The 26270-nt window shown below is 35.7% G+C and overlaps 2 protein-coding genes across 3 annotated transcripts in view; both read left to right on the top strand.

The window, feature by feature from the left end:
* Positions 1 to 4563, top strand: part of LOC140159205 (very-long-chain (3R)-3-hydroxyacyl-CoA dehydratase-like) — a 30277-nt gene extending 25714 nt beyond the window's left edge. For both annotated transcript variants that reach the window (XM_072182598.1, XM_072182597.1), the window contains exon 11: positions 982 to 4563. In XM_072182598.1, the coding sequence (XP_072038699.1) occupies positions 982 to 1073 (92 nt within the window). In that variant the 3' untranslated portion in view covers positions 1074 to 4563. The remainder of the gene's footprint in view (positions 1 to 981) is intronic.
* Positions 4564 to 7259: 2696 nt separating this feature from the next.
* On the top strand, positions 7260 to 25165 carry LOC140159204 (uncharacterized). Its single transcript, XM_072182596.1, has 4 exons — positions 7260 to 7606; positions 16950 to 18217; positions 19782 to 19867; positions 22296 to 25165. The coding sequence occupies exons 2-4, from the start codon at positions 17793 to 17795 to the stop codon at positions 22802 to 22804; spliced, it is 1020 nt and encodes a 339-aa protein (XP_072038697.1). The 5' UTR covers positions 7260 to 7606; positions 16950 to 17792; the 3' UTR covers positions 22805 to 25165.
* Positions 25166 to 26270: the final 1105 nt, after the last annotated feature.

Below are 26270 nucleotides of genomic sequence, written 5' to 3'. Positions count from 1 at the left end.
AACGCATTCAGCATAATGTGTAAGGGTTTTTACCCAATGTTCATTTTTGATAGCAGGGATATGTAGGGGTGGGTGTGTATGTGTGTTTTTGTAATCAACGGTAAACAAGTGGGCAGACTCACATAAGAAATCTAAATACCTGTGTAAGACATGCAAACGTCTGCATTCAAGGGTGGTGTTTCTAGATCCAAAATTGTATAAGAATGCATTAGCCATATACCATTATAGTTGATGTTGTAGAGTTACGTCCATAATAAACTCCGATAGAGTAAAAACTTGACTCTATTCAAGTGTATCTTAAAAGAGGCCATAGACTGTTCATGGTAAGGTGAATAAAAGTCAAATGTGTCTATCCGCAGTTGTATAAAAATTCAATAGGATGGGTCAATGATGTCCATGATTGCAGGTGTTTGCATGTAGGATGTGTAGGTACAATGTATATGTGAGGGAAAGAGGTCAACAATGATAAGGGTAACATGAATCGTGTTTTATTGAGAGAGGAAACATTTCAGCATCCATGTCTGCACTCTTACTTAGAAAAGAAAGTTCCTTCAAACGAGAACCTTTGATGGTTCTCAGAAGAACCACAAAAGGATTTTGGGGCACTCTGACAAACTTCTTTGGTTCGCTGAAACTCATGTAGAACCTTTTGGTTCATGTAGAACCTTTTGGTTCTACAAAAGGTTCTAAGATTTTCACAAAACCCTTTTGAATTATAAGGATCTAACAGGAACCTCCTGATTCAGCCATTAAGGTACTTAAAATTTAAATCCTTTTGAGAACCACAAAGGTTCTAATTGACTTTCAGAGAACCAAAAACAGTTCCTCAAAGTGTCCTAAGCTTCTTTTGTGGCTCCATCTAAGAACCTTCAAGGGTTCTCCTGAGAGGACAAAAAAAGGTTGCTTTTAAAACTTTCTTTTCTAAGAGTGTGCTTTTGTATTCATTAACATTTTTTCATCTAATATTTTCTCTTTTTACAGTGGCACCATCACTAATCTCACACATGTGGAGACAGCGCCAGAGAAGATTCAGGCCTAAAAAACCACGCACGTTTCACGTCAAGCTTAACTAAAGATTTCACTTCAAGTAATAAGTTTCTTGGTCAATGAGAGAATGAAGATAATAGGCTGACTGTATTTTGCCTGTGACATCGCCAAAGGGGATGAATAGGCAGTGGGCCAATCGCCCCTTACTGAAAAAAACCCCATAAATTAAATCCTTGCCATGAATTGTAAAAGTTAAAGAAATAGTCATGAAAAATATTTCCCTTGTCAGTTTTTCAAATAACTTGAATTCTATGAGTGAACCTTTTCCCAGACCGTTTGTAAATTTGCAAGTTTTGTTTCCTCCCAGCCTCAAAAGGCTGGATATGCCACTGATATATCAACTGCTCAGTGCCAGAAGTGGGTAAGTGCCATAGCTGCCACGTGTAGATGAGTATATTATACTGTGTGTAAATTGTCAAATATTCATAGGGCAGCTACTTACCCACCAGTGGCACTGAGCAGGTGCATCCATGTCATTGGGAAGGGAGATTTTTATCAATGATAAAACCAGGAAACAAGCAATTTGCATATTTGGTGTAGCAGAGGACATTAAATATTGAGACAAGGGGTGTCCCCCTGATTGGCCATTTGGGCCCATGGCGTAGACATGTTTTCAGATAGAGCAGGCAGCAGGGGGCACAAACTTATGAATGTACCCGGGTGGTGGTCGCCATGCATTCTCTGAATTCAGTAAATTTCCATCGTCAACTGTGTAATTGAATGGGATTATTTTGAAATTTTTAAAATGCTTACAATATCACAAACAAATAGGCCTATGTTAATAAATGATATAAATGCAAGCTAAAACCGTTGGGGTTCGATAATGAACCCCACAAAACTAACCGAGTATATGGAAAATGCCATACGGGCGAGCAGTTTTGCCGGCTCTCCGACCATCATGCCACTCGCCGCCTGAATGTACCAATAGAAATCATATCACCGATGTGTGGTCTTGTGTTTAGTATGTCACATCAGTGATCCCTCTCGACTGCTCAGTGCTATACCGGCCAAAATATGGTAATGACTAGACTGGGACAAGATAAAATTTGCAGTATTAATGCTTAAATGTGCCCAAATTTGATTAATTTTGGATTGAAACAGGTGAAAGTGAAGAAGCACATCACAGATTTTTGCCTATTTTATTAACATGTAGTATAGTTATTCCCCCGAGCTGTTGGTACACACTATGTACAACAACATTATTTACCAACAGTCCATGATTCGTGGAGGAACCTACCCTGAGCCCCCTCCCTTTATTGGCTATGCCACTGCCCCCATCCAGTTGAAGAGCTGTTTTTTGTAACCTTTGCATCTTTATAAAGGAAATCTATTTAAAATCATGCAGCCACTACTTTTTTACTGTCTTAAAAATCATGCAGCCACTACTTTTTTACTGTCTTAAAAATCATGCAAAATTGTATTAAGAAATAATATATACCTTCATCCATTTTTAACAATTCTTGTTTTGGTCCTTGGCCGTTTTGGACTTCAAAAGAATTTCCAAATCATATTACTGTCATTTACATGTACGTAGACTGATATCTACTTAAATAATGTGTCTCCAAAACCAGAGATAAATTCCAGGTAATATATTATAATTAACATTTTCTCAATTTTGGTCAATTTTAGCAAGTTTTTAAATTGTTCATTGATGATTACCATCGGCTCAAAAACAAACAAACGCTTTAATAAGGTCCAGGTTTCTGACCAGTTATTAGCTATTGTTGTTCCTTGACTCTGCTATTTTATTTGACCTATTGTCAGAAATGTTTCATTACGTTTCACTACCTGGAGAGAATTGATCAAAAATTGAATTCCCTCCTGAGGTTCGTATCTGTCGATGAGTTGAGCAGATCATAAGGATGTCATTATAGCAAGAGGCAGTATATAACACAAATGGGTTAATGAGTTACATAAAAATTACCTTGTGTGGTATTAGGTTCCCAGGAAATGAGTTTTGCCTGAGGCAATTTGTGGATAAATGTTGATTCCTCACTACAAGTTGATTTTGTTGAAAAGCAGGTGAGACATGAGAAAATCTCTCCAGGTAACAAAACGTAATGTTAAGACAGTCAGCACACAGCTAAACTAGGAATTACAATTAAGAGAGGGATAAAAACACCAAATACGAGATCGTTTGTCATAATTGGCAATATCAACACTTATGTCCTGAAATCTATAGTCAATCAAAAGTACAATTTGGATTTTGTTATTTATATGAATCTTATAACTGAAAATTGTGTTTTAACTTGCAATCATGTTGATGTAAATGTGATTAAGGAGTCTTATTAAAGCCATATTATAACAAAAAAAATTTTAATTCAGGTTTTTACACGATTGTAATGTACTTTAGTAAACAAAGATTCTCTGTCAAAATCCGAGATTTTGAATAAACCGCCGGAACCGTCGTTTTATTATTAGGATATTAGTCGAACGCCTATACGATGCCAACACACCCCTGCGTGCGGGACACACACACACGCCAGAGGATCGTACCATATTACAACCCCTGGAGTAACATTCATTGGCGCTAGTAGTAAATTCTAATTTTCTTTGCTTTACCTCACTTGTTCGGCTCAAAATTAAAAGGGGACATATCTGACAGTAAATGCTAACATTTTATTGAAAATGAATACTAATCTATTTTTAAAGAAATGTTATAATATGACTTTAAGGCGTACTACGTTTGTACCATGACTTTTGTTAGGATCTGTTTTTGCAATCATGTAACAGAGCCTGAAAGACTTCTTGTTTTACTTGTAAACTAGGCCTACAGGTTAAGAGACTGACGATGACCGTATTTGTCGGAACCAATCCGCGTACCCTAACCCTAACCGGTTCCGTCAAATACAGTCACCTTTCTTAACAATTTGTGGCTAGAACTGTAGCCAGGATTATTTTATGTACGGGTGCGACGCGTGATTTCTAATACATGAAAAAAAAAGTTGACACCACCCTCCCTGTAGGTTCATGCGTTTGTGTTTTTTTACAAATATTTTATAACCGAAGGCGACGTTGTGAAATGAAGGTTCATTCAAAATTGTCACATTTTTTTAAAAAGTACTTTTTAAAATTTCTGCACTACTTTAACTCAGAGAATGTACCTTTGTATTTATTGGTGCAACTGGCTATGGGCGCGCATATGAATTTCTTGAATCTTAAATCTATCACTTAATAATATAACTTGATAAATATCGGAATGTCGTTCTGGCGCTCTTGATTCAGTTTTTCCTCACCCTCAGGCCCGTACGCAGGATTTATTTTGGGGTGGAGCCGGACTCCCAAATAGCGGACTTTAAAAATGCACTTCGGCAAATTTTTTGAAAAAGAGGACATATCCCAACCCCCTAAAACTGAATTGTCCTTTTGACTTATTGAATGCCTTGTCAGCAAAATGAGGACCTCTTACCATGTTTTCTCCCTCTTTTGGGCCGCACCCCCCCCTCCTGCGTACAGACTTGCTCACTCTATCACTTTTATAGGATAATGTAAATAAATCTGTGAAAATCAGTATTACACAGGAGTTTTTGACGTTTTATTGATTGTTGTCGACTCTTCATTCTATTATAGTTGATGTTAACCCTGGAATTATGGAAACTTTTGGGCTTCATTACTACTCAGTTGTTGGTCTAAGATATAAAACTACATATTCAGAATGGTAAAAAGTTTACGAATCCAATTGTGACATATTTATGTAAAAATTGACAGTTTTAGAGAAAAACGTAAAAAACATGATTTTGAGCCAAAATGTTTGTGGACAATCAAAGAAGTATTCCTTTTGTATTTTGATCTTATTGATTTTGAGAAACAAGATATCAAGATCTATAGGAAAACATTAAATTTTTTTGTAAACTTTTAGGAAGTTTACATAAAATGGTTTAGTTTGCCTCAAATCAGTTTTTTGTGATTTTCTCCCAGTTTCTTGAAATCTATTGGAAATGTCAACGCGACGGCTATTTGTTCAGATTTGCAATCGGCACATGAAAAATATATATGCTGACCCCCCCTCTGAAATTGGAGATGGTGGGTCTTTGGGAGCTGACCCATGCTGACGGTGTATCTGTAAAAGTATGTGTTTTAGGAGCTGCGAACTTCCAAAATCAAGGGTCTTGTTTTGGCTTCTGAAATGAGAGGGAATTGACAACTTGGGTCTTAAGACTGAGCAGCTAACAGAGCTGAAATTATCAAAATGAAGGGTCTCAGTTTTGTAAAAATAACGTGGTCTTTCGAAGCTGCACGGTTTAAATGGGTCCTTATATATATTGTGTTAATAATACTGACATGCCCCCGGAAAGAACGAACTTAAGGGGGTTCGAAACGATGTTTCTGGAAAACAGAAACTGAATTTAGAACCATTTGAATAGATTGAATAAGTTAAGCTAAATACACTGAGCAAAATAGCTTTTGTTTGAAGGAAATCGGACATACGGTTGTCAAGATATACATGTTTTTAGTTTCTTTGTATTCTATTGTTTTTGCCAATATATTGATGAAGTTAATGAGGAAAATTGGCATAATGTGCTCATGAATATTCATGTTTGCCAATATTATACCAATATCTTATGAATAAACCTTCATACTACTTTTATTTTATATGATTTTGACATGAAACTTTGCCAATGTGTTTCTATGGCCTAAAACATTAACATGTGATTTTCCCGCCCATCTAATTTGCATATTTGCATAATTAATTAGCATTATACTTAAAGGTTTAGGTCATAGAGACACATTGGCAAAGTTTCAGGTCAAAATTCTTAAAGGTAAAAGTAGTATGAAGGTTTATTCATAAAATATTGGCAAAAATTAATATTAATGAGCACATTTTGCCAATTTTCCTCATTAACTTCATCAATATATTGGCAAAAACAATAGAATACAAAGAATCTTTCAACAACAATATCTCAAAAACCGTTTGTCCGATTTGGCTCAAATTTTGGAATTAAGATTATTTTGCATATCTCTCTGCAACCAAGTCTATTTTAATCTCAATCAGAGCAACTTGATTTTGCCTTTCGTACCACCTTAATTGGGATCCGGGAAAGATGCTGTGATGTGACACCGAGAGCGTTAGCATGTTCAGTTTAGGCTTACTTTCACGACGTTGCGCCCGTCGCCATTCCATCGCTGTTGCTTGTGTTTTTTTCTTGTTTTGCGAGAAAATCAAAAGAAAAAGTTCGATGATATTTTGTACTAACAAAATCTACAAAATTGAGCCTGTGTATACATGTAGGGCCTAATGGTATAGCTCGGGGTAGGCCTAGTTTACAGGTAAAAATACGGGGTCAAATATGCATCGACTAAAAATAAATTAACCCCGTTTCATTGCAAACAACCACTTTTGTAGTCAAATTTGATTCCGCACGGGGCCAAAAAGAACCCCAAAAGTGGTTGTTTGCAATGAAAGGCGGGGTCAATTTAATTTATTTTAGTCGGTGCATATTTGACCCCGTATTTTAAGTGTGGTATAGGCATATGCTAATTGAATATTTATAGGCATATGCTAATTGAATATTTATTTATTTATTTATTTATTTATTTATTTATTTTTTTTTTTTTTTTGTTTTGTTTTTTTGTTTGTTTGTTTGTTTGTTTATATTCTTTAATTTTAGGCCTACGTCTTCTCTGGAATAGGTTTAGCCATTAATTATTGAGCTATTAGTTTTCCTTGCTCATGCATAGTGTTCAAACTTGTTCAGTGATTTCTTATACATATTTAGTAAAAATGCGTAGGATAAGTTGCTTAAGGGGTACAGGGATAAGAAAAAAAAATACTTTCCCGGTGGTCAGTTTCAATTTACTATTTTAGCCCAAAATCAAGGCGAAACTCTGTTTACCGGAATAATTTATACTATATTTATTAATAGCCCCAAATCAAGAAAGGTGTTTACCGGTCTAAAATAAATAAATAAATAAATAAATGATAATGATTAAAAAAAAAGACACGATCGCAGCTCAGGGCAATAAATGATTCTGGTCGATCACGGGATGGACTGTCAGTGGCGCGTCAAAATTCCGTAACTGCATGAACTGTGACAATTTTTACCGGATCCCTACTTTTGATGCAGCACCCGGTAAAAGCCATCAAGGTAGCCTACAATTACCCTCCTAATAAGCTACATGTTCTGGTGAAATTCACACTTTTCTGTCATGATACAACTCGGTGCTGATTGCAGAACACGTATAGAAGGCCGTGAGAAGGTTTTGATTTCTTGAATAACACACTTTTATTTTGACAAATATCCTTGGGAGACGAACGACGGACGGTGCTATTCTTTTCGCCCTCTCTATTGTTCAGCACCGTCAGCCATAAAAGGAGAATTCCACCCTGTTGCATTCTCACATAACAAAATACATAACTAAAGTAAACCTCCCGCTACGAGAACACGCTTTCAAGTTTCATTGAACAAATTCCCTGTGACAGCCAGGTCGAGTTGAAACCGAGGACATGGTCACAGCATAGCAGCGAAGCAACAATTTTTCATCAGTCTTTCAACAATTTTGTCTTTATCGTGCGTGCTCATCAGCTGAAGAATATTAATCTCGAACATCAGTGTTGGAGGTAAGTTCTCATCATCAGATCTTCTTTATTTTATAAATTATAAAGACGGTACTGTTTAATTTTATGTGGAAATTTGCACTGAACACGGGACTAAAAACATGATTAACATGCATTTTTCGCGATTCTGTTTTGTCCTGGAGTGTTGCTTTATCTCTGCGAGCTCTATGGACTGGCTGATGATATTTGCTGTGGTCATGGATATATAAATACATTATACATTTTAAGTTAACTTTTAGGGTGGTGATCATGGAATTGAAAAATTCGTTTCCATAATTTTCGGCTGGAAACTGGGTGTGTGGTATAAATAAAATTAATTATAGTGCACTGACCGCGATAATATTGGCTCATTAACCATGTAATGTTAACTAACTTTAGCGTCACTAGAGAAGAACTAATTAACTAATTAACCTTACCAATTGGCCAAATTCCTTTAATCTTAGGGATTTCAAAAAAAGTAAAAAAGTTTCCCAAAAGACCTCAAATTTTTATGATTGAAATTTCATGTATATCTTCAATACGAAATTTTGAATAATAGTTGGCTGTTCATCCCAGCTACATACACACAGTGTTTTTGAATTAAATCGAATACTGGAACTTACTTTTTGCAACGTTGCGTCTGGAACCACCAGACTTCATCAGGCAACTGAGTAATTCCAAAACTCTTTAAAACTACTGGATGACTACTTCACTCACACTTTAAGTACATATCATTAGATTATTAGATTTATAAAGTTTACTTCGAAGACTGTTAAATGTCAAAAATATCAATTTTTAATAATTTGCTATGCAATTTATATTCATGATATCGCGAATTAAAAACAAAAACAAAATTATTTAATATTAGAAGAACTCCTCGTGTCAGAATGCAATTTGATGTGTCTGATGTGCTCTCAGGTCCCACAAAAAATACATTGTAAAAACAGTGTTTAGCAATTAAAAACACTTTTCTAAACACAATTTTGCCACCACTTTGTAACATGTTTTAAGGCTAAACATCATGTGTCAAATTTCTCAACAATGGTCAGTGATGGTGTTTAATTTCTAAACATCTGACATCCATATTCTAAACATAACGTTTCTAAACACATTCTTGCCACCACTTTCTAAACACTGTTTTTACAGTGTACTGTGCAAACGTCGCTGTCCGAGCCTTAAAACTAAGACTCAAGAATATACTTTGTTATGTATATAACTATTGCCTCCGTCTTGACAATTAAAAATGACCCATTATTTCTATGTAATAATATACAGAAATAATAGGTCCTTTTTAATTGTAGACATAATGACCTCCATGTTGAAATCATAATAGGTTTAATCACTATAAGCGATTTGTAAACACTTAGTTATATATTCAAAATGCTTCAAAGACAAATTTAGGTGCACTGAACACAACATTGATTCGTTTAGAACTAAGCAAATACTTGAAGGTAAATAGCCTAAATATAGATGCCAACACCAACAATCTGTTGCAGTTTGGAATGCACTTTGCTCCATATACATAATCTTTTATTTACACGGTTTGGTGTCCAAATTTTCGCACGCATATCGTGATATATATTTTAGGGACGCACCATTGTCCATTAGATATCAAAGCAGGGCTGTGTAATTTTGTATTTTGTCTCGTCATCTGAGCAAACGAACTAAGACTCAGGCTAAATAAAAATTTGCTCCACTACAGACAAAAAAAAAGCTCCACTTGTCACAGTTAATAAATAAAAATTAATTTTATATTTGGCAATTTTAGCCTTAAAATTGTAACTTGTCTTGCGCTTTTGTTCCATTTTTCATCATACGGTGTTATAATATTGATTTTTAGCTTCAAACTGGAAGTATTTTGTGCGCATTTGTTCGTGAAAAGTTACCGTATTCTGTGAGCAAAAACCCTTGATTCACGTTATTTCACAGATTTTCACCAAAGTCCACCCCATATCAAAACGAAATCTATGCCACACGATAGGAGCCATGTACGTAGGGATGTTATTTTAGTTTGAAATCCTACACATAATGAGTCTATGTTTTCAAGAAAGTATAAATCCTTAGACATTGATCTCCTTTGAAAAAATTCAAGTTCCGGGTCCCCACTACGCATGAAAAACTCACCATGTGAACGCATTCGCGGCACGCGAAAGTTAGGTGCTACAAAACGTTTAAATGGTAAAAATAAGGATTTATATTAAAAGGGCATTTCGTGATCCACAGCCTCATCCCCCCACTTTTCTCAAAAAAAGTTGAGATCTTTATATCACTGGAAACCTCTGGCTATACATAATGTTTATGTACAAAATATTTCTTGCAGATTAATTCGTTTAGCAAAGATATCGTGAAATTTGAATTTCGTTCTGGTGCACCAGAACGAAATTACAACGCATTGTCTATGGAGCAGTGTAATCTTACTATAAATAGGGAAATGTTGTATGTATCTATGTATCTATGTATCTATCTATGTATGCTATAAAGGCTCCGTCAGTTTCGATCCAAATGTCGCCAAATTCATACGGGAGATCGATGAATATACGGGAACGTGTTTAAACTTTATTTGGTTGAAAACGGTCAAGAATTGGCTGCAAAAACAGTGAAAATATGGGTAAAAACGGGTTTTGTTTTGAAAATCGGTTACCAGCTTACGCGTCACTGCAGCTGGCCGGCATCGCGTCGGCGTCGTGTGCGTAATGCGCATTACGCCAATGCGCGCGTAAACGGCGCAGAGCCACACGATTTGCGAGCCAGAGACCAGTGGACATGATAATAGGGAAAGAAGGGTCACGGGATGAAGCGGTACTATAAAGAAAAATTAAATTAAAATGAGGACAAAAAGGTACGAGTAATTAGACCAACTGGTTAAAGTAACTAAATGAAACGGGAACGAAACAAAGAAGGAAAGAAACTATTCAGGAAATGAAAGAAAAAAGAAGCTAAAATAATGAGAACAGAATTAAATAAAAAACATGGAAACGGGAAATCACAAGCAGCAAATAAAAAAAGATGCTAAAAGGGAAATGTAAGAAAGAACAGATTTAGAAAATAATGGGAACTGGGTTAAATAAATAACATGGAAACGGAAAATCACAAGCTAAGCAGAGGAAACTAAAAAAGAAAATGTTAGAAAAGACAGATTTAGATAAATAAAAATGTACCTTTTCAATGATTCTACCTGTTCAGTAATTTTTCCTGTTATAGTGAACGCTCCCATTTACTCATCTAGCGGGACCCGCGCGAAGCGCGGGTATCCCTAGTCTTACTATAAATAGGGAATGTTGTATGTATCTATGTATCTATGTATCTATCTATGTATGCTATAAAGGCTCCGTCAGTTTCGATCCAAATGTCGCCAAATTCATACGGGAGATCGATGAATATACGGGAACGTGTTTAAACTTTATTTGGTTGAAAACGGTCAAGAATTGGCCTCAAAATCAGTGAAAATGTGGTACGTTGCTATGCTGGGTAAACAAAAAGGAGTCAGTTGTCAAGCTGCCCGTGCGCGTCGTACGGGCGTATCTAATCCAAGCCGCTCGCGTAGCTGCAGTGATAGCGCGCGGGTAACGCAGCACTACGCCATGTCGCGCGTAAACGACGCAGAGTCGCGCAATAAATGATAATACGGGTGAACGACCGACCGTGCGTAATAAATACGGGGAAAAGATGTGTGTTAAAAAGTACAAACAACATGAAGAGGTAGGCCTACTGTAATTAAAAAAGAAAACAAAATGAGGACAAACAGGTAGGCCTACGAGTATGTGGGTTAGCCTATAGTTAGTCACAGTAAGAAAATGAAAACAGGAATAAAATAGGCTAAAGAGGAAAGAAAAATAAAATCTAATAAAATCAAAATAAATAACATGAAAACGGGAAATCACAAGCTAAGCAGCAAATAAAAAAAAGTCAACGGGGAAATGTAAGAAAGGACAGATTTAGAAAATAATGGGAACGGGATTGAGTAAATAAAAAACATGGTAACGGAAATTTGCAAGCTTAGCAGCAAAATGTTTTTAAAAAATGGAACAAAATTGGCCCATGTAGAAGAAACTAAAAAGAAAGAAAGAAACTAAAGTGGAAACTTAGGCTTAACGAGGGTCAGACTCAGATAAATGAAATTTACCTTTTCAATGATTCTACCTGTTCAGTAATTCCTCCCGTTTTAGTGAACGCTCCCATTTACTCACCTAGCGGGGACCCGCGCGTAGCGCGGGTGTCCCGCTAGTCTTACTATAAATAGGGGAATGTTGTATCTATGTATGTATCTATGTATCTATGTATCATGGAAAGGCTCCGTCAGTTTCGATCCAAATGTCGCCAAATTCATACGGGAGATCGATGAATATACGGGAACGTGTTTAAACTTTATTTGGTTGAAAACGGTCAAGAATTGGCCTCAAAATCAGTGAAAATGTGGTACGTTGCTATGCTGGGTAAACAAAAAAAGGGAGTCAGTTGTCAAGCTAGCCCGTGCGCGTCGTACGGGCGTATCTAATGCCAAACCGCTCGCGTAGCTGGCGATAGCGCGCAGGTAACGCAGCACTACGCCATGTCGCGCGTATAATAAATACGGGGAAAAGATGTGTGTTAAAAAGTACAAACAACATGAAGAGGTAGGCCTACTGTAATTAAAAAAGAAAACAAAATGAGGACAAACAGGTAGGCCTACGAGTATGTGGGTTAGCCTATAGTTAGTCACAGTAAGAAAATGAAAACGGAATAAAATAGGCTAAAGAAGGAAAGAATAATAAAATCTAATAAAATTAGATGATTTAAATAAAAAAGCTATTAAACTGAGGACAGAACTAAATAAATAACATGAAAACGGGAAATCACAAGCTAAGCAGCAAATAAAAATGAAGTCAACAGGGAAATGTAAGAAAGGACAGATTTAGAAAATAATGGGAACGGATTGAGTAAATAAAAAACATGGTAACGGAAATTTGCAAGCTTAGCAGCAAAATGTTTTTAAAAAATGGAACAAAATTGGCCCATGTAGAAGAAACTAAAAAGAAAGAAAGAAGCTAAAATGGAAACTTAGGCTTAACGAGGGTCAGACTCAGATAAATGAAATTTACCTTTTCAATGATTCTACCTGTTCAGTAATTCCTCCCGTTTTAGTGAACGCTCCCATTTACTCACCTAGCGGGGACCCGCGCGTAGCGCGGGTGTCCCGCTAGTCTTACTATAAATAGGGGAATGTTGTATGTATGTATCTATCTATGTTATTTCCTAATTCGCAAGCTCAATCGGAAATAAACAATTTCCTATTGCGCCTGCTTCTGGTTTTTGACAAACATGACAAACACAGTTTCTCAAACAGGGGAATATCGCTCGTCAGCTGTGAGTACGGACGGACACTCCGCCCTACTAAGGGCGAATAATGCTAAAAGAAGCGCGTAGGCCCGAGAGGCCCACCACCATACCTACCTACTTACTTAGGCACGTACCTCAAAAGAACTGCAAACCTCAATATAAAGTCTATTGACTTCACTGGAAATAATAAAATATATTATCTTACCTTAAGCTTTCCTTTAAAAATACTACAATATGTTCCTGCCTGCCTGCTAGAAACAAATTAAGGATGTCATGCTTGACTCTTGAAACTTGACCTGACATGACCCTTCCTCTTCCTCACAAGCCCTTTTTTGCAGACTTGACACTGTTATATCTACATATATAAAGACAAAACCTTAAAACGTTAAAACATAAATTGACAAATTTACTGTCCGCACTGGCCGAGCTGGCAACGATCACTGACCAGACCAACGCCCAGCTAGACCAATTTGAGCTTCGCGCCAAATTGCTAAAAGATCGATATAAATCGATACCATCATCCGGCTCCAAAAGGAAATGTAATATCTATGTATAGTGTATAAAGGCTCCGTCAGTTTCGATCCAAATGTCGCCAAATTCATACGGGAAATCGAGACACTTACCGAGACGGTTATGCGAAAATTTGGTTGAAAATGATCAAGAATTGGCTGCAAAAACAGTGAAAATATGGGTAAAAACGGGTTTTGTTATGAAAATCGGTTACCAGCCTACGCGTCACTGCAGCTGGCCGGCAGCGCGTCGGCGCCGCGTGCGTAATGCGCATTGCGCAAATGCGCGCGTAAACGGCGCAGAGCCACACGACTTGCGAGCCAGAGACCAGAGACGCTATGAGAGGACGTAATAAATACGGGAAAAGATGCGTGTTGTATAAACAACATGAAGCGGTACTATAAAGAAAAAGAAAATTAAAATGGGGACATAAAGGTACGAGTAATTAGGCCAACGGGTTAAAGTAACTAAATGAAACGGGAACGAAACAAAAAAGGAAAGAAACTAATTGTAAGAAAAAGAGAAGCTAAAATAATGAGAACAGAATTAAGTAAAAAACATGGAAACGGGAAATCACAAGCAGCAAATAAAAAAAAAGATGTTAAAAGGAAATGTAAGAAAGAACAGATTTAGAAAATAATGATTCTACCTGTTCAGTATTTCTTCCTGTTATAGTGAACGCTCCCATTTACTCATCTAGCGGGGACCCGCGCGAAGCGCGGGTATCCCGCTAGTACACATAATCATGCATAACTCGCGAACGCAAAATCGGAATCAACTGAAATTTTGGGAATAACTTTTTTTCGTGGATATCTAATGAAAAATGACATAAATAGAGGATGTTAGGATCACGAAATACTCCTTTAATAGAATTTGTTTCATGAATCCAAAAACGGAGAGAACTTTACGATTAAAAAAGTCTCACCGAGGAGTAAAAAAAATATATCACGAGGATATGAGGAGTGAGAAAAAATGTTTCACCAAGGTGCTAAAAAATTGTCACGACCCCAACTACCCCCCCCCCCCCTTGATATCTAATGGTGAGTCCCTTAGATGGACGCTGGTTGAGAATAGTGACATTCTATTTGATTTCCAGGGTTGGAAGTGTTTTTTTTTTTTTTTTTGAAAAAATCTTCTATTATCTTCTTTATATGCATCTTCTATTCTAACATCATAATCAGAAATTCGAGGAAGTATGATCACTTATTGCAATTTATTTCGGTTGCAGTTGCAGACAACGCTCTCTTCTATTTACTCTTATCTAGTCTTAATATCAGGCCATGCAGGGACCTTGATTATAGTAATACGTTAACACGGTTATTAATTAAAGGTCCAAGCTCTATTATATCCATAGAAGGAGACTCTGATTTAGATAAAAAACTTTTATACTGGAATTCCATTTTTATGCTTAATCCGGTTAGGTATAGTATTAATTAATACTTGAAGTGTTAGCATCAATCGTAATCTGATGAGCTTAATCCAAGCCTCTAAAATAATCCTTTTACTCTTTTATTTCAAAATATGATTATATTAATAAACTATAGCGTGGCCTTTATGCTATTTCATATGTAGGCCTATTTCTTCATAACATCATATCAATTTGGACACAAAAGCTGATTTTGGCCGACCGGATATTTTCGACCTTACTCTTTACGGCCCTGAGGCCTGGTCAGATGCGGCCAACGACCCTGTCCCGGTCGACGAAAAAGTTCCGATTGTTTATGATGACAATCCCATGTTATTAAATTATACAAACTATATCAAAGTGATAAGTTTTTCATAATGGATGAGCCTAACATACACATCATCAAAATTCAATAAACATCAACATTATTGGGTACCAATCATTTTGATACGGCCTGTATTTACAATTTCATCATGTTCATACACATCACAGTCATGATAAAAAAACCTTTAAAAGGGAGTGCTCAGGCATGATTGGAAAACATGGTTGTGCAATGTAGGTCGGTGGTAATTCATGTTTATAGGTAGGAGTTAGTGGGACAGTGTGGAATTTATGCACCCTTAATTGTGGCTGCTATGATGGATGTGCAGACATCGCATTCTTACTTGAGCTGAGATGGATATAGATTGAATCAACAGTTGGAGATATTGTTTTGTTATAGCCTATCTACAAGGCCTTTATAATTTTATTGATGCAGTAAAATGTTTAATATATAAGATGACAATAACATAGTCTTTAGAGTAAAGCAAAAGGAGGGAGGACTGTGATTCCCGCGGATTGGTGGTCGGTACATCTTGGCATAAAAAGTATAGTCATTTTGTGATTATATGATAAGTTGCCTGAAAAAAATCTTCATGCTCTAGGACCCGTACCGTTTCTGCTTAGGCATAGTATGCCACATTAAACATGTTAAATAATTTTTTGTATTAAATATATTCTAAAAACTAAACGCAATTAGTGTGCCTTCAAAAAAAGCTTAAAAACGCAGCTGCAGTCGCCGCTCCTTTTACAGACCATGATTGCTTAGTTAAGTATAATATATCTTACACATCCCATTATTAATAATGTTTGTATTCCATTTGACGTATTTTTATGACTCTATTTATTGTTCAAATAGTACATTGAGCCAGTAACAGATATTTTTAAATGCAGTAGAAGCAGAAACTAAAAACAGGGCATGACGTATACTGAAAAAAAGTACGTACATTTTTTAATTTCTGGCTTAAATTCTGGCAACATGGATGCCAACCAACCAGCATGAAATTGCAAAAAATATTGCAATCAAAATACTGTAAAATATATGGACCTATAGGCCTAGCGACTATTTGGTGAGTTTGGGGAAAAAGACTGATGACCAATCCGTCTTCTAAAACCATTATACTTCAAATATTCGACATAGAATATATCGTTCAATTATTATTAAATCTATTTCAATTCATTGTTTTAAATTTTGACCGATGTTTTGTTGACTGAAATTCAATTATATTTGATGTCGAATGTTTTTTTTTTTGGGGGGGTATATTATAATTTTTATGTCAGAGGTATTCGTTATAGAAGTAACAACTGGAAATAATATACATGAAGATTGAATAACAAGTCCATTAAGTATTCGACGTAGCCCACTATAATATTATTGGAATTCGTTCAACAAGTATTCGTTATTAAATCTACTTTAAATTCATTTTTAACTTTTAACCAATGTTTTGTTTTTAAACCGTCTTTCTGATGTAACAAGATAACATGCACGAGCTATCTTAAAATATCTCCTGTTGTCAAATGTACGTACACCGGGATGCGCACACCAAATAATACAGAATAGTTATCTTACATGATATAGCCTACCAGAGCGGAGATGAACTCTTTGGGGGAAAAAAACAACAACAAATGTAGGCAGACATATCAAAAGACTTGAGTTCTTGTAACCTATACAAGTATGACAAGTATAATGTTGTCAATCCATATTGTCAAGTGCACTTAACATCATAATTTTGTTACTGTGTTGCCTTTTCTTCATTTTTGAGTGACATACTAAATTACTATAACTTATTTTTTATTCCCCCACAAACTCTTCCACAGGACACTGTAAGGGACTTTCCTACTTGGTATAACCTCTTCCACAGGACACACAGCAGGTGACTTCACCATGTTCACAGATGGGTAATGATGCGAGAACCGAATGCAACAAAAGCAACAAAAAGTGACAGTGAACGTTAAGAGGGCATTGAATTAGCTAGACCCGTAATTACAGCACAAACAATATATTGTTAAGTACCCTAAATTTTTTGAATCAATCTTCGGAATCAATACGCAGTTGTCAAGAACCAGTTGCTGTTTTTGAATGGACAGTATACGCTAGCAGGAAACATTAACAGGATCATCATAATATTTTGCACAATTATTGCGATTTTCAATCATATCCCATCAACTTTGTTTGTTACTGGTATATGGTTCGTTACATTTTACAAACGTCTACATAAAGTGACAGACTTGGTTGGAGCAACAGCTGAACGAACGTAATATTATATGCCTTGTGTTTGAAGCTGAGACTAGTAAGCTACGGTTTCGTCTGCATGTAACGATTATTAAATTTGATTACCGACTAGAGCTTCATGCGCGGATGTCGTTTCTTTAAATCTTCGAGACGATTGGACATGCAGATGTTTTGGAGTTGGTCATTCTGTCAAGAGATAGCCATCGGAAATAGCCATGTAAATGACCTTGTAGTCACCCTCTCTTCATAAAGGTCTTCAAGGGAAGATACACTTATATACGGAATCACGCTTCAACGCTTGTTAAGCGAATTCACCAATAATTGCTGTCTACTGAAGATAGCACGGGTGAATATTACCCTAAAACTTCCCCACCTACTGCTTTGTGTGGGTTTAACGTAATATTTATCATCAAAATCACCAGAGTGCGATGTCTATTAGCGATCAACCTCTGCTTAAGTCACCGGGTGTGCAAACTCTAAGCTTTGTAAGCACAGCCAACATGTTTGAACGAGGACCTAGCAGTCCTGGAAGTATATCCAGGTTGACTTTTATGGGCAGAGAAACTGGAATTGATAAAACTATAGCAGCTCTTGGAGTGTTGTCAATCTTGTCCTTACTTCAATCCATTTTAGCCGTGATACTTATAGTGAGATTGGATTTTAAGCAGGACGAATTTCAAAACTTTTCGAAAAGTGTGACTAAATTGGATGAAGAACGTTATGATAGTATGTTGGATTCTGCCATGGTTCTAGCCAGTTTTTGTGTGATGTTAAACTTTTGTTGTATGGTGGTTTGTACAATACAATGTTACTTTGCTGCTAAGATGATGAAACTACCACAAGGAGAAGAAAGGTAATAATGCATTCAATGTCACCAGCATAATCAATATCCTATCCATTTAACGTGATGCGGTCCAAAGAGCCCTTAACAAATTGTAGTGTATAGCCCTTTACGACACAAATGCACATACAGGTAATTTGGTGTCAGTAATCTTTACGTCTATTATCAAAATTGATCAGTAACATGATGGGAACGTGGTTATGTTATGGGCTATTCTTTTCCACTTGATGTCTATACAGTAAAACAATTTCTTTCCATTTTGTTTGTAAATACAGTTTAATACATTTTATGTCAAAAATATGAATAGTGAAAATGAAAAAATAAAAGAACATTATACATAAATATTAATTTCCTTCAAAATCTTACTAATTTTTAATTGAATAAACCTCTTCATCACAATTGTATTATCTATTCTTACAAAAGCAAAAGTGTTCCTGACGACTTCTAATGAATTAGGTCCATAATATAACGGTCCTCTAATTTGCATATTTGAATAGACAGTTAGCAATTATGCAAATTTGCTCAATTTAGTTTTCAGCAACTTGAATTTGTCCATCAACTTTTAATTGAACAGTTTAAAGAGGTTTCCATTTTTACCATAAGTGCTGTGCAAATTTGAAAAGTACTTTTGACCATGTTTGATCGATTTTTATGCCGCAATATGTATCCATGAGCATTCGAACACATTCAAGGACAGTCATTTTAGGGGGATTTATAGAACCAGAAGGCCTTATCTGCAATAGCTGCTCTATTACCATCTGACAATTTCTGCATTCTATACTGTACACGATCTGAAAATATGACAGCTGGCAGCTATTGCAGATAGGGCCTTCTTGTCCTAAACCCCGATTTGTCGTAAAACACCTGCACGTATTGTTATTTATCACAAATGCAAACTGAGAATCATTCTTGATGTGATTTCCTTGATGTGATAATATTCAAACCTAAACCATTATTATTATTTTTTTCTCTGTATGTATTGAATCCCATTCATCAGAGATTCAGAAGTACATGCAGGTGTTGGGTCAAAAACGTTTTATCTTTAGGCATTGTGGCAGTGGAAGCAATAAATTTAGGGGGGGGGGGCATACTAGTATTTGTTGCCGATTTTACTGGAACATTTGCGCATGAAGCGCACGAAATAATTCCAATTGAGATTATCTTAGGCCAAAATGAAGGCAAAATTTTGGTATTTGATGAGACAGTGCCTGCGAAGCGCTAAGAATTTTGTCATTTTACCCTATTTTGGCCCCAAAACACAGTCTTTTGGGGATAAAAAGGGAGATGCACAGGGCAATTGTTGCTTCACCAAAATGTTATTGTTGTACCACCAAAATGGCAATTCGTAGGCCGGGGGATACGCAAATATTAAAAGTCAACTTTTTGACAAAAAATGTGCCAACACACAAAGCAAAACAAACAAATAAACACCCTGTAAGTGTTGGCATGCCAATATTAAATAAGATCATTTCCGGCTATTCTCTCTTATGTCACGATAATTGATCAAAAGTCACCCGTATTGTGTGTAATATGGTAAATATATATACTCACGAACATACAATTTTCCTTTTTTTAGGGCGTACAAGTTTCTTTCTAACACATCTGGAGCTCGTTTTGTTGTCATCAGTGCTTTCTTTGCTGCAATACCTGTATTTTTATCCGGTAAGAATCCAGCGAAATTTCTGAGAGAGTGAAATTTCATCTTGAAAACAATTTCAAAAACAAATTAATCAGGATCGTTCATAGTTTATATTCAAGTAGAACGGGTTCTTTTTCAGATCTAAGTAAATTGGAACTCACTCAAGAATATTTCAAATCGTATATATCAGGAATCTTGATCACTCTATTGCGCTATGAACAAAGACGAGGGGGCTTACAAATTATATATAGGCCTTAGAGCTACACGATCAATAAGCGGCAACCAAGGAGTTTTGAAACAGAATTGCCGTTTCATTAAACATCTGGAAACACCACAGCAGCAATATTGCTAATAAGAATTGAAATATTTCTGAGTGAGTAACATTTTACATGGATCTGAAAAAGAACCTTTTCTACTTTAAAGTGAAATTTCTTGGTGATGTGTGTGGTGGAATTGCTTGTATGTTTTGTTTACCAACTTTTGTTAATGTGTGTGGATCAAATTAATATACAGGCTGTATCAAAATAATTGGTACCCATCAGTTTTTGATGTTAATTGACAAGCCTGCTTTTTTAAATTGCAACATTGAATCATCTTCAAATGCCCATGATTTCTAGTTTTATGACATTTTAACAATCATCTATAAAGGTAGCCCGGTTGCATTTTGATGTGATAGTTTTATTCATAATCACTGGAAACTGCAGAGTACCAATCATGATTCAGCCTGTCTCTTTTTTTTTTTTTTTTTTTTCATTTTATTGAAAGAGATCTGAATTTGCCAGAAATCATACAGATATTGTTTGAAGACAACCTCTTCCATTTTTCCGATCCTTGTAGGCTTATAAATATAATCGGTCATTCATCATAACATATTTCTATAGTGCAAAGAAAATTCCAATTATCTCGTTAATGAGGTAACAGATATATATGTCAGAATTATTGATGACAGTCCCTATTATCACGTATCCGGCTCATCATCACGTATCTGATACTCGATCAACACAATTTGCTGAATGGCTTTCATGTGTTGTAATTCAAGAAATTTGCTTCTCGTTATCTCGTATATAAAATATCAGGTATTGTAATAGAAAACCGACAAGATATTGAAATAGTGTTCTCGATTTACAAATACACAAATTATTGTAACTTAGTAATGTCACGACATGAGCAGCCGCTGCCATGGTGTGAAATATTGTTTTTAAGTGCTCATGAAACCAATAAGAAAATCGTGTTTTTTTTTATAATTTCCTAACCGCACCATGGAAATACATGTAGTACTAGCTATTCCAGAAAAATACAGCACTAATTTATTGGGATTAAACAAATAGTCTTTTTTGCCCAAATATACATACATGTAGCTTAATCCTAATCCTTTACTTAGTTCTAGCTGGCAATAAAAGTCAAAATTTTAATATTTGGCCAATTTTTGGAAATAAGGGCCAAAAACATGCGTTTTAGGATGTTTTTCGTAGCTGTGACAATCAAGCCCAAATACTTGTTCAAAGACTAATTTCAAGTTATGCAGTCTAATTTTTGGAAAACACATTTTCTTGTATCTTTTTATAATCAATTATCAAATTTAACATAAAATATAAAATTTTTGAGCAAACTCACAGCCTAGACTACAAATTTTGAATGCTTAGACTTGCTTAGAATGCTCCAAGTCTTTAGATTTTGTGACTGAAATTGTCAGAAATCATGCAAAATTGCATGTTTTTGGCCAATTTCCCTTGAAATTGCAAAACTATTCAAATTTTACTTTTATTGCCGGTTAGAACTAAGTTACTAATAAAGGATTATGATTTAGGTATGTTTCATTTAGCAAAACTAGATAATATATATTTTTTGTCCAAAAAAAGCTGTATTTTTTCTGGAATAGTGAGTAGACACTGTATCTACTATTTACATGGTTTGACACAAGAAGGAATACCTTACTGTCTATCGTTCTTCATTATTTCACACGCTATTCAAAAATTCAATTGAACTTGTTCGGTCATTGTGCTGTTGGCTAATGAGGCTCATCAAAATACAAACTAACAAATTACTTACGCTCTTCTGCTGACAGATATACCCTTTGGAATTCAAGTGACAACCCATAATGTAAATTCCTTTATATTTGGTTCGCTGTTTTTTTCGTCTTGCCTCAACCCCCTGAGCATACCTGCCGATCTAACATTGCCTCTGATTGGTCAATTACATGATATCTTCATTTTAATCACCAATCAGAATGGAGTTTTGCAAATAATTCACCCTCCATTTTCCATTTTTTTTGCGTAGTGAAATTATTCTAACAATGTTGCTGATTGGTCCAATTGATAATGAAAACTCCTTTTTGACCAATAGGCAGGTAGTTCTCATAGGGTTAACATCAAAGAGTGGGAGTGTTGTATTATAAAGTATTTTGATCAAAGACTAATTAAAATGTAATTTAACTTTTTCTAATTTACACAGCCCTGTGCTTGTACCTTCTAATCGAATTCCGTCTCGTCCCAGCCATCGTCTCGTCGAGTTTCATCGCTCTAGGAGTCATTTTCACAATAGTGTGCTTCAGTCGGAGTGCCCATCTTTGGAGAAAAGAGCAGAAAAGGGTTGCCAAAGGACTCAATGCCTACGAGCCTTCAACTCCTAGTCCTAGCCAAACAGACCATCATTCGGGACCACTTACGATGGTTAATAATAACAATGGTGGATTTATTAATGGTGGATTGCCTAATGGTGGTTTAGCTAATGGTGGATTGGCTAATGGTGGTTTAGCTAATGGTTCGGCTAAAAATGGTTGGACTGGTAACGGTCTGATAGTGGGGTCAGCTAATGGAGATTTACATAAGCATGATAAATATCATAATCAGGACGATTCCGTTGATGGATCGGATGAAAAGATGGTGGACAAAACACCGATGTTTTATGCTCTTGGCAGCGGGGATACCCTGAACACCAGTAATTTGTCCACGCTTGTATAACACATTGTAGAACATTAATTCACTGTGCTAAAAAGTTGACACATCTATGAAGATAGGCAACAAATGCCCAGACAAATTTGCACTGTTAGGTCCGTATGCACAAAACAAGTTAGACCATCTAACTTTGGACCTGGTATACCTATAAAGGAGATAAGTCCTGTGGAGAAGGAACTTTGTTGAATTTACTTACCTTATTCTACGTTATTGCAGCTCATGTTAAGAGTAATTTTGACTTGGCTAGTAGTAAAGGAGGAAAAAAAAAAGATTTAAGGGATTCATCCGGGGGATTCATCCGTTAGTCTAACCTCGATAGTTAGACCAGGTATAACCCCGGGGTATAACTTGTTTTGTGCATACGGACCTAAAAGTTGTGTTTTAGCAATAATCGTGTCCTACAATAAGACATGTCTTCAACAGCAGAAAGCAAGAAATAAAATCATGTGTCTTACCTGAAAACACAAACCGAGACATGTCTTGTCTTGTGTCTTTAATCAGACAAGACATATGTGATGCGCTCAAGCAAATCAGTCGGAACTCGGAAATATTAAATTTTCAGTTTCTTATAAATTAGTAAAAATCATTTACAAAGCTGCATTTTGCAGAAAACTCCATTGAATTTGAACAACCAGTTCCAAAGATATGAGCAATTACAGAGTTTTCAAAACAATAGGAAAGAAAAGGAAATTATTACCTTTGTTTGGCTATATCTCAAAATCAATATTTGCGAGTTCCGACTGATTTTGCTTGATCGCATCACATATACTTCTGTACCAATTTTCTAAATAATTGTTGAAGATATGTGTCTATAATGCAAGACACTAGTCAAGACACATGTATTACCGTGCACATATGTAATTTCGTCTGCAATTTGTGGTCCAGGACCACAATGCGAAAACATCAAGGCCGCAAGCCCGGTAGGGCTGAGGCCGCTGACTTCTATAGTAAAGACTTGTAACAAAGTTCCCTCAACACTATATAGCATTGTGGTCCTGGATCACAAGTTGCAGCCGGTATCAGATTTTTGCTTTTTATACCGTGTTGAGTATCAACGATTGATTTGCGCATATCGTGGTGATGATATAGTGGCCACGCGCTTGAAAAACCTTGCCAAAATTGATAAAAAAAGACCGTGCCAATATTTTAATCACCTATATAGCCACATGGGAGATGGCCCAAGATAGGAACATTACACTATTCTATCCACTTTTACCAGGAGTGACCAATATATGATCATCATCTCCCACCTTTTTGTATAGTTTGGTGGATGTCACGAAACATGATGTATGTAAGCGTGATCCTAAAAATGCCTTCCGCCCAAACTAATTACAAGACCTCTTCTACATTGAAGCTGGCTTTCCCTTTTAAAGGGATTTTTATTATGGATATACATGTTGGCCTATGTGCAAATGTTTAAAATTACCGTGCGTACCCATGGTAAAAAGTGGTCTTTCCAGATAATAGGCTAAATACCCAAAATGTCGATGTATAAAACTAATTTGTCCCGGAAATTCATAGGTGGTCTGAAACCAAAACGCGAATTTTCGCGTTTTTTATATTTTGAATCAGAATTTGTAGCAACATGATTAGTGTATTATTATGATTTTCTGATAATAAAAAAGGCTCAGTGTTTCAGGCCTAAAAATAATGTTGGCCTTATTTATTATACACCCTCTCAAGAATATAGGCCAAGTATTATCATCGACCTTGCAGAAAATTACCACCATTATTTTTTTTTGTAAAATGTTTACCAACTTGTATAAATATTCTCCAAAAATGGTTAAAAATTCGAACTTCTTAAAAAATCATGATTTACATTTTGAAGTTTGTCAAAATTCGATTCAAGAAAAAAAAGTTAAGAAAGTAAAAAATTCGTCTTCGGATCTTCATATCTATTTTTTTTAATTAATTAATAAATATTTTTATTTATGTTGTCCAATAAAATGGATCAAAATGATGCTTTTTATGATTTTCTCTTCAATCTTAATATTTACAGAAATCTGACGTCACAGTTGATTCGTCAACCTTTTGCCACTCTAATAATTATACTTTTATAAACTTTTTAACCCAACAATTTAGCAGTAGGCCTACAATGATCGATGAGGCCTAAAGGTGTCCATAATTTCATGGTTAAGACCAACCGCTATTAAAACCAAAACAACTGGCACTAATGCTATATGTACATTGCGGAGCTAATTTTGAAAATTAGCCATAATTTAATATAGATTTTGATATTCATATTTAGAATTCTATACATGTTAGGTCCGGCGATATGAAAATACTGTTCTTTCAAATTTTAAAAACGTCATCACGTTTTCAAAACAACAAGTAAATTTTTGTGTCGAGGCTAAATATAAATAATCATCAGTCCGATCCGTATGAGATTTTCAATAAGTGTTTGAAAGTTTTTGTGATGAATTCATGTTTTTATTAAGTGCATTAAATACCGTATAATATAGACATAATTGGCAACATCGTTATCCTTTATTTTGATGCGAGGTAGGCCTACTTGGTATTCTGTAAACAGGTAGGGCCGGTTTCTCGAAGCATGGCTAGTGTTCAGGCTATTAGGCCATCATGCTTAAGCCCAATTAGTCCTATACACCAGTGCTTACACATTTCACATTGTACACCATCATTATGAAGAGCTTTGTTGCAAGATCATTTACATCCACTTGCCCCATTTTGAGAACACATTAAAAAATCATCAAAAAAAATCACTGATACCGTAAAACCTCGTCTACAAGCATATATAATGTTTTGATGAAAGCTTAATTAATACGATACATGCATAAATATTCCAATACAATAGATTGGTCTTACAATAATACTTGTTTATATATGCTTGGATCTGTAATTTATTTGCTCAAACTTCATAATGGCGCCTGGATTAATTTAGCTTCCATCAGAAGCACTCTATATGCTTATAGACGAGGTTTTACGGTATATGGGAGGTTGCAACAAAAGCAGTTTTTGGCGGGATGCATGGGTAGGATGAGCATCCCGCCGTGATTGTGTTGATGATTGTGGATATAAGGGGTTTTGTAACAAAGCTCTTCATATAGAAACATCATTGGTAGTGCTAGTCTGCTGGCTTAGGAAGCCTGAACACTAGCCTTTGAGAAATCGGACCGTAAAAAGTACTTCTCAAAGAAGTGACGCACAGACAGCAAAAGAATTAAGATACTAGTTATTTTCACCCCTGTATACCCTAAACAAAGCAGATTATGTTATACCGTATTCGTCAGAGTATAGTCCCACGTTCGAGTATAGTCCCACCCCCCATTTTTCGAAAAATTCCAGAAATTGTAAAAATCAAATAAAAAAAAAAATCAAGATATTTTGTATTTTTAATATGAAAATTGATACTTTGTTTTCATGTCATACTATATTAATGATATCAAAATGCATTCAAATTCAATGCATTTTGAAATCATTAATAGAGTATGAGTGACATCAATACAAATTA

The sequence above is a fragment of the Amphiura filiformis genome, chromosome 8, assembly GCF_039555335.1.
Source record: "Amphiura filiformis chromosome 8, Afil_fr2py, whole genome shotgun sequence".
Lineage (NCBI taxonomy): Eukaryota > Metazoa > Echinodermata > Ophiuroidea > Amphilepidida > Amphiuridae > Amphiura > Amphiura filiformis.
This window is presented reverse-complemented; position numbering and strand designations above follow the sequence as displayed.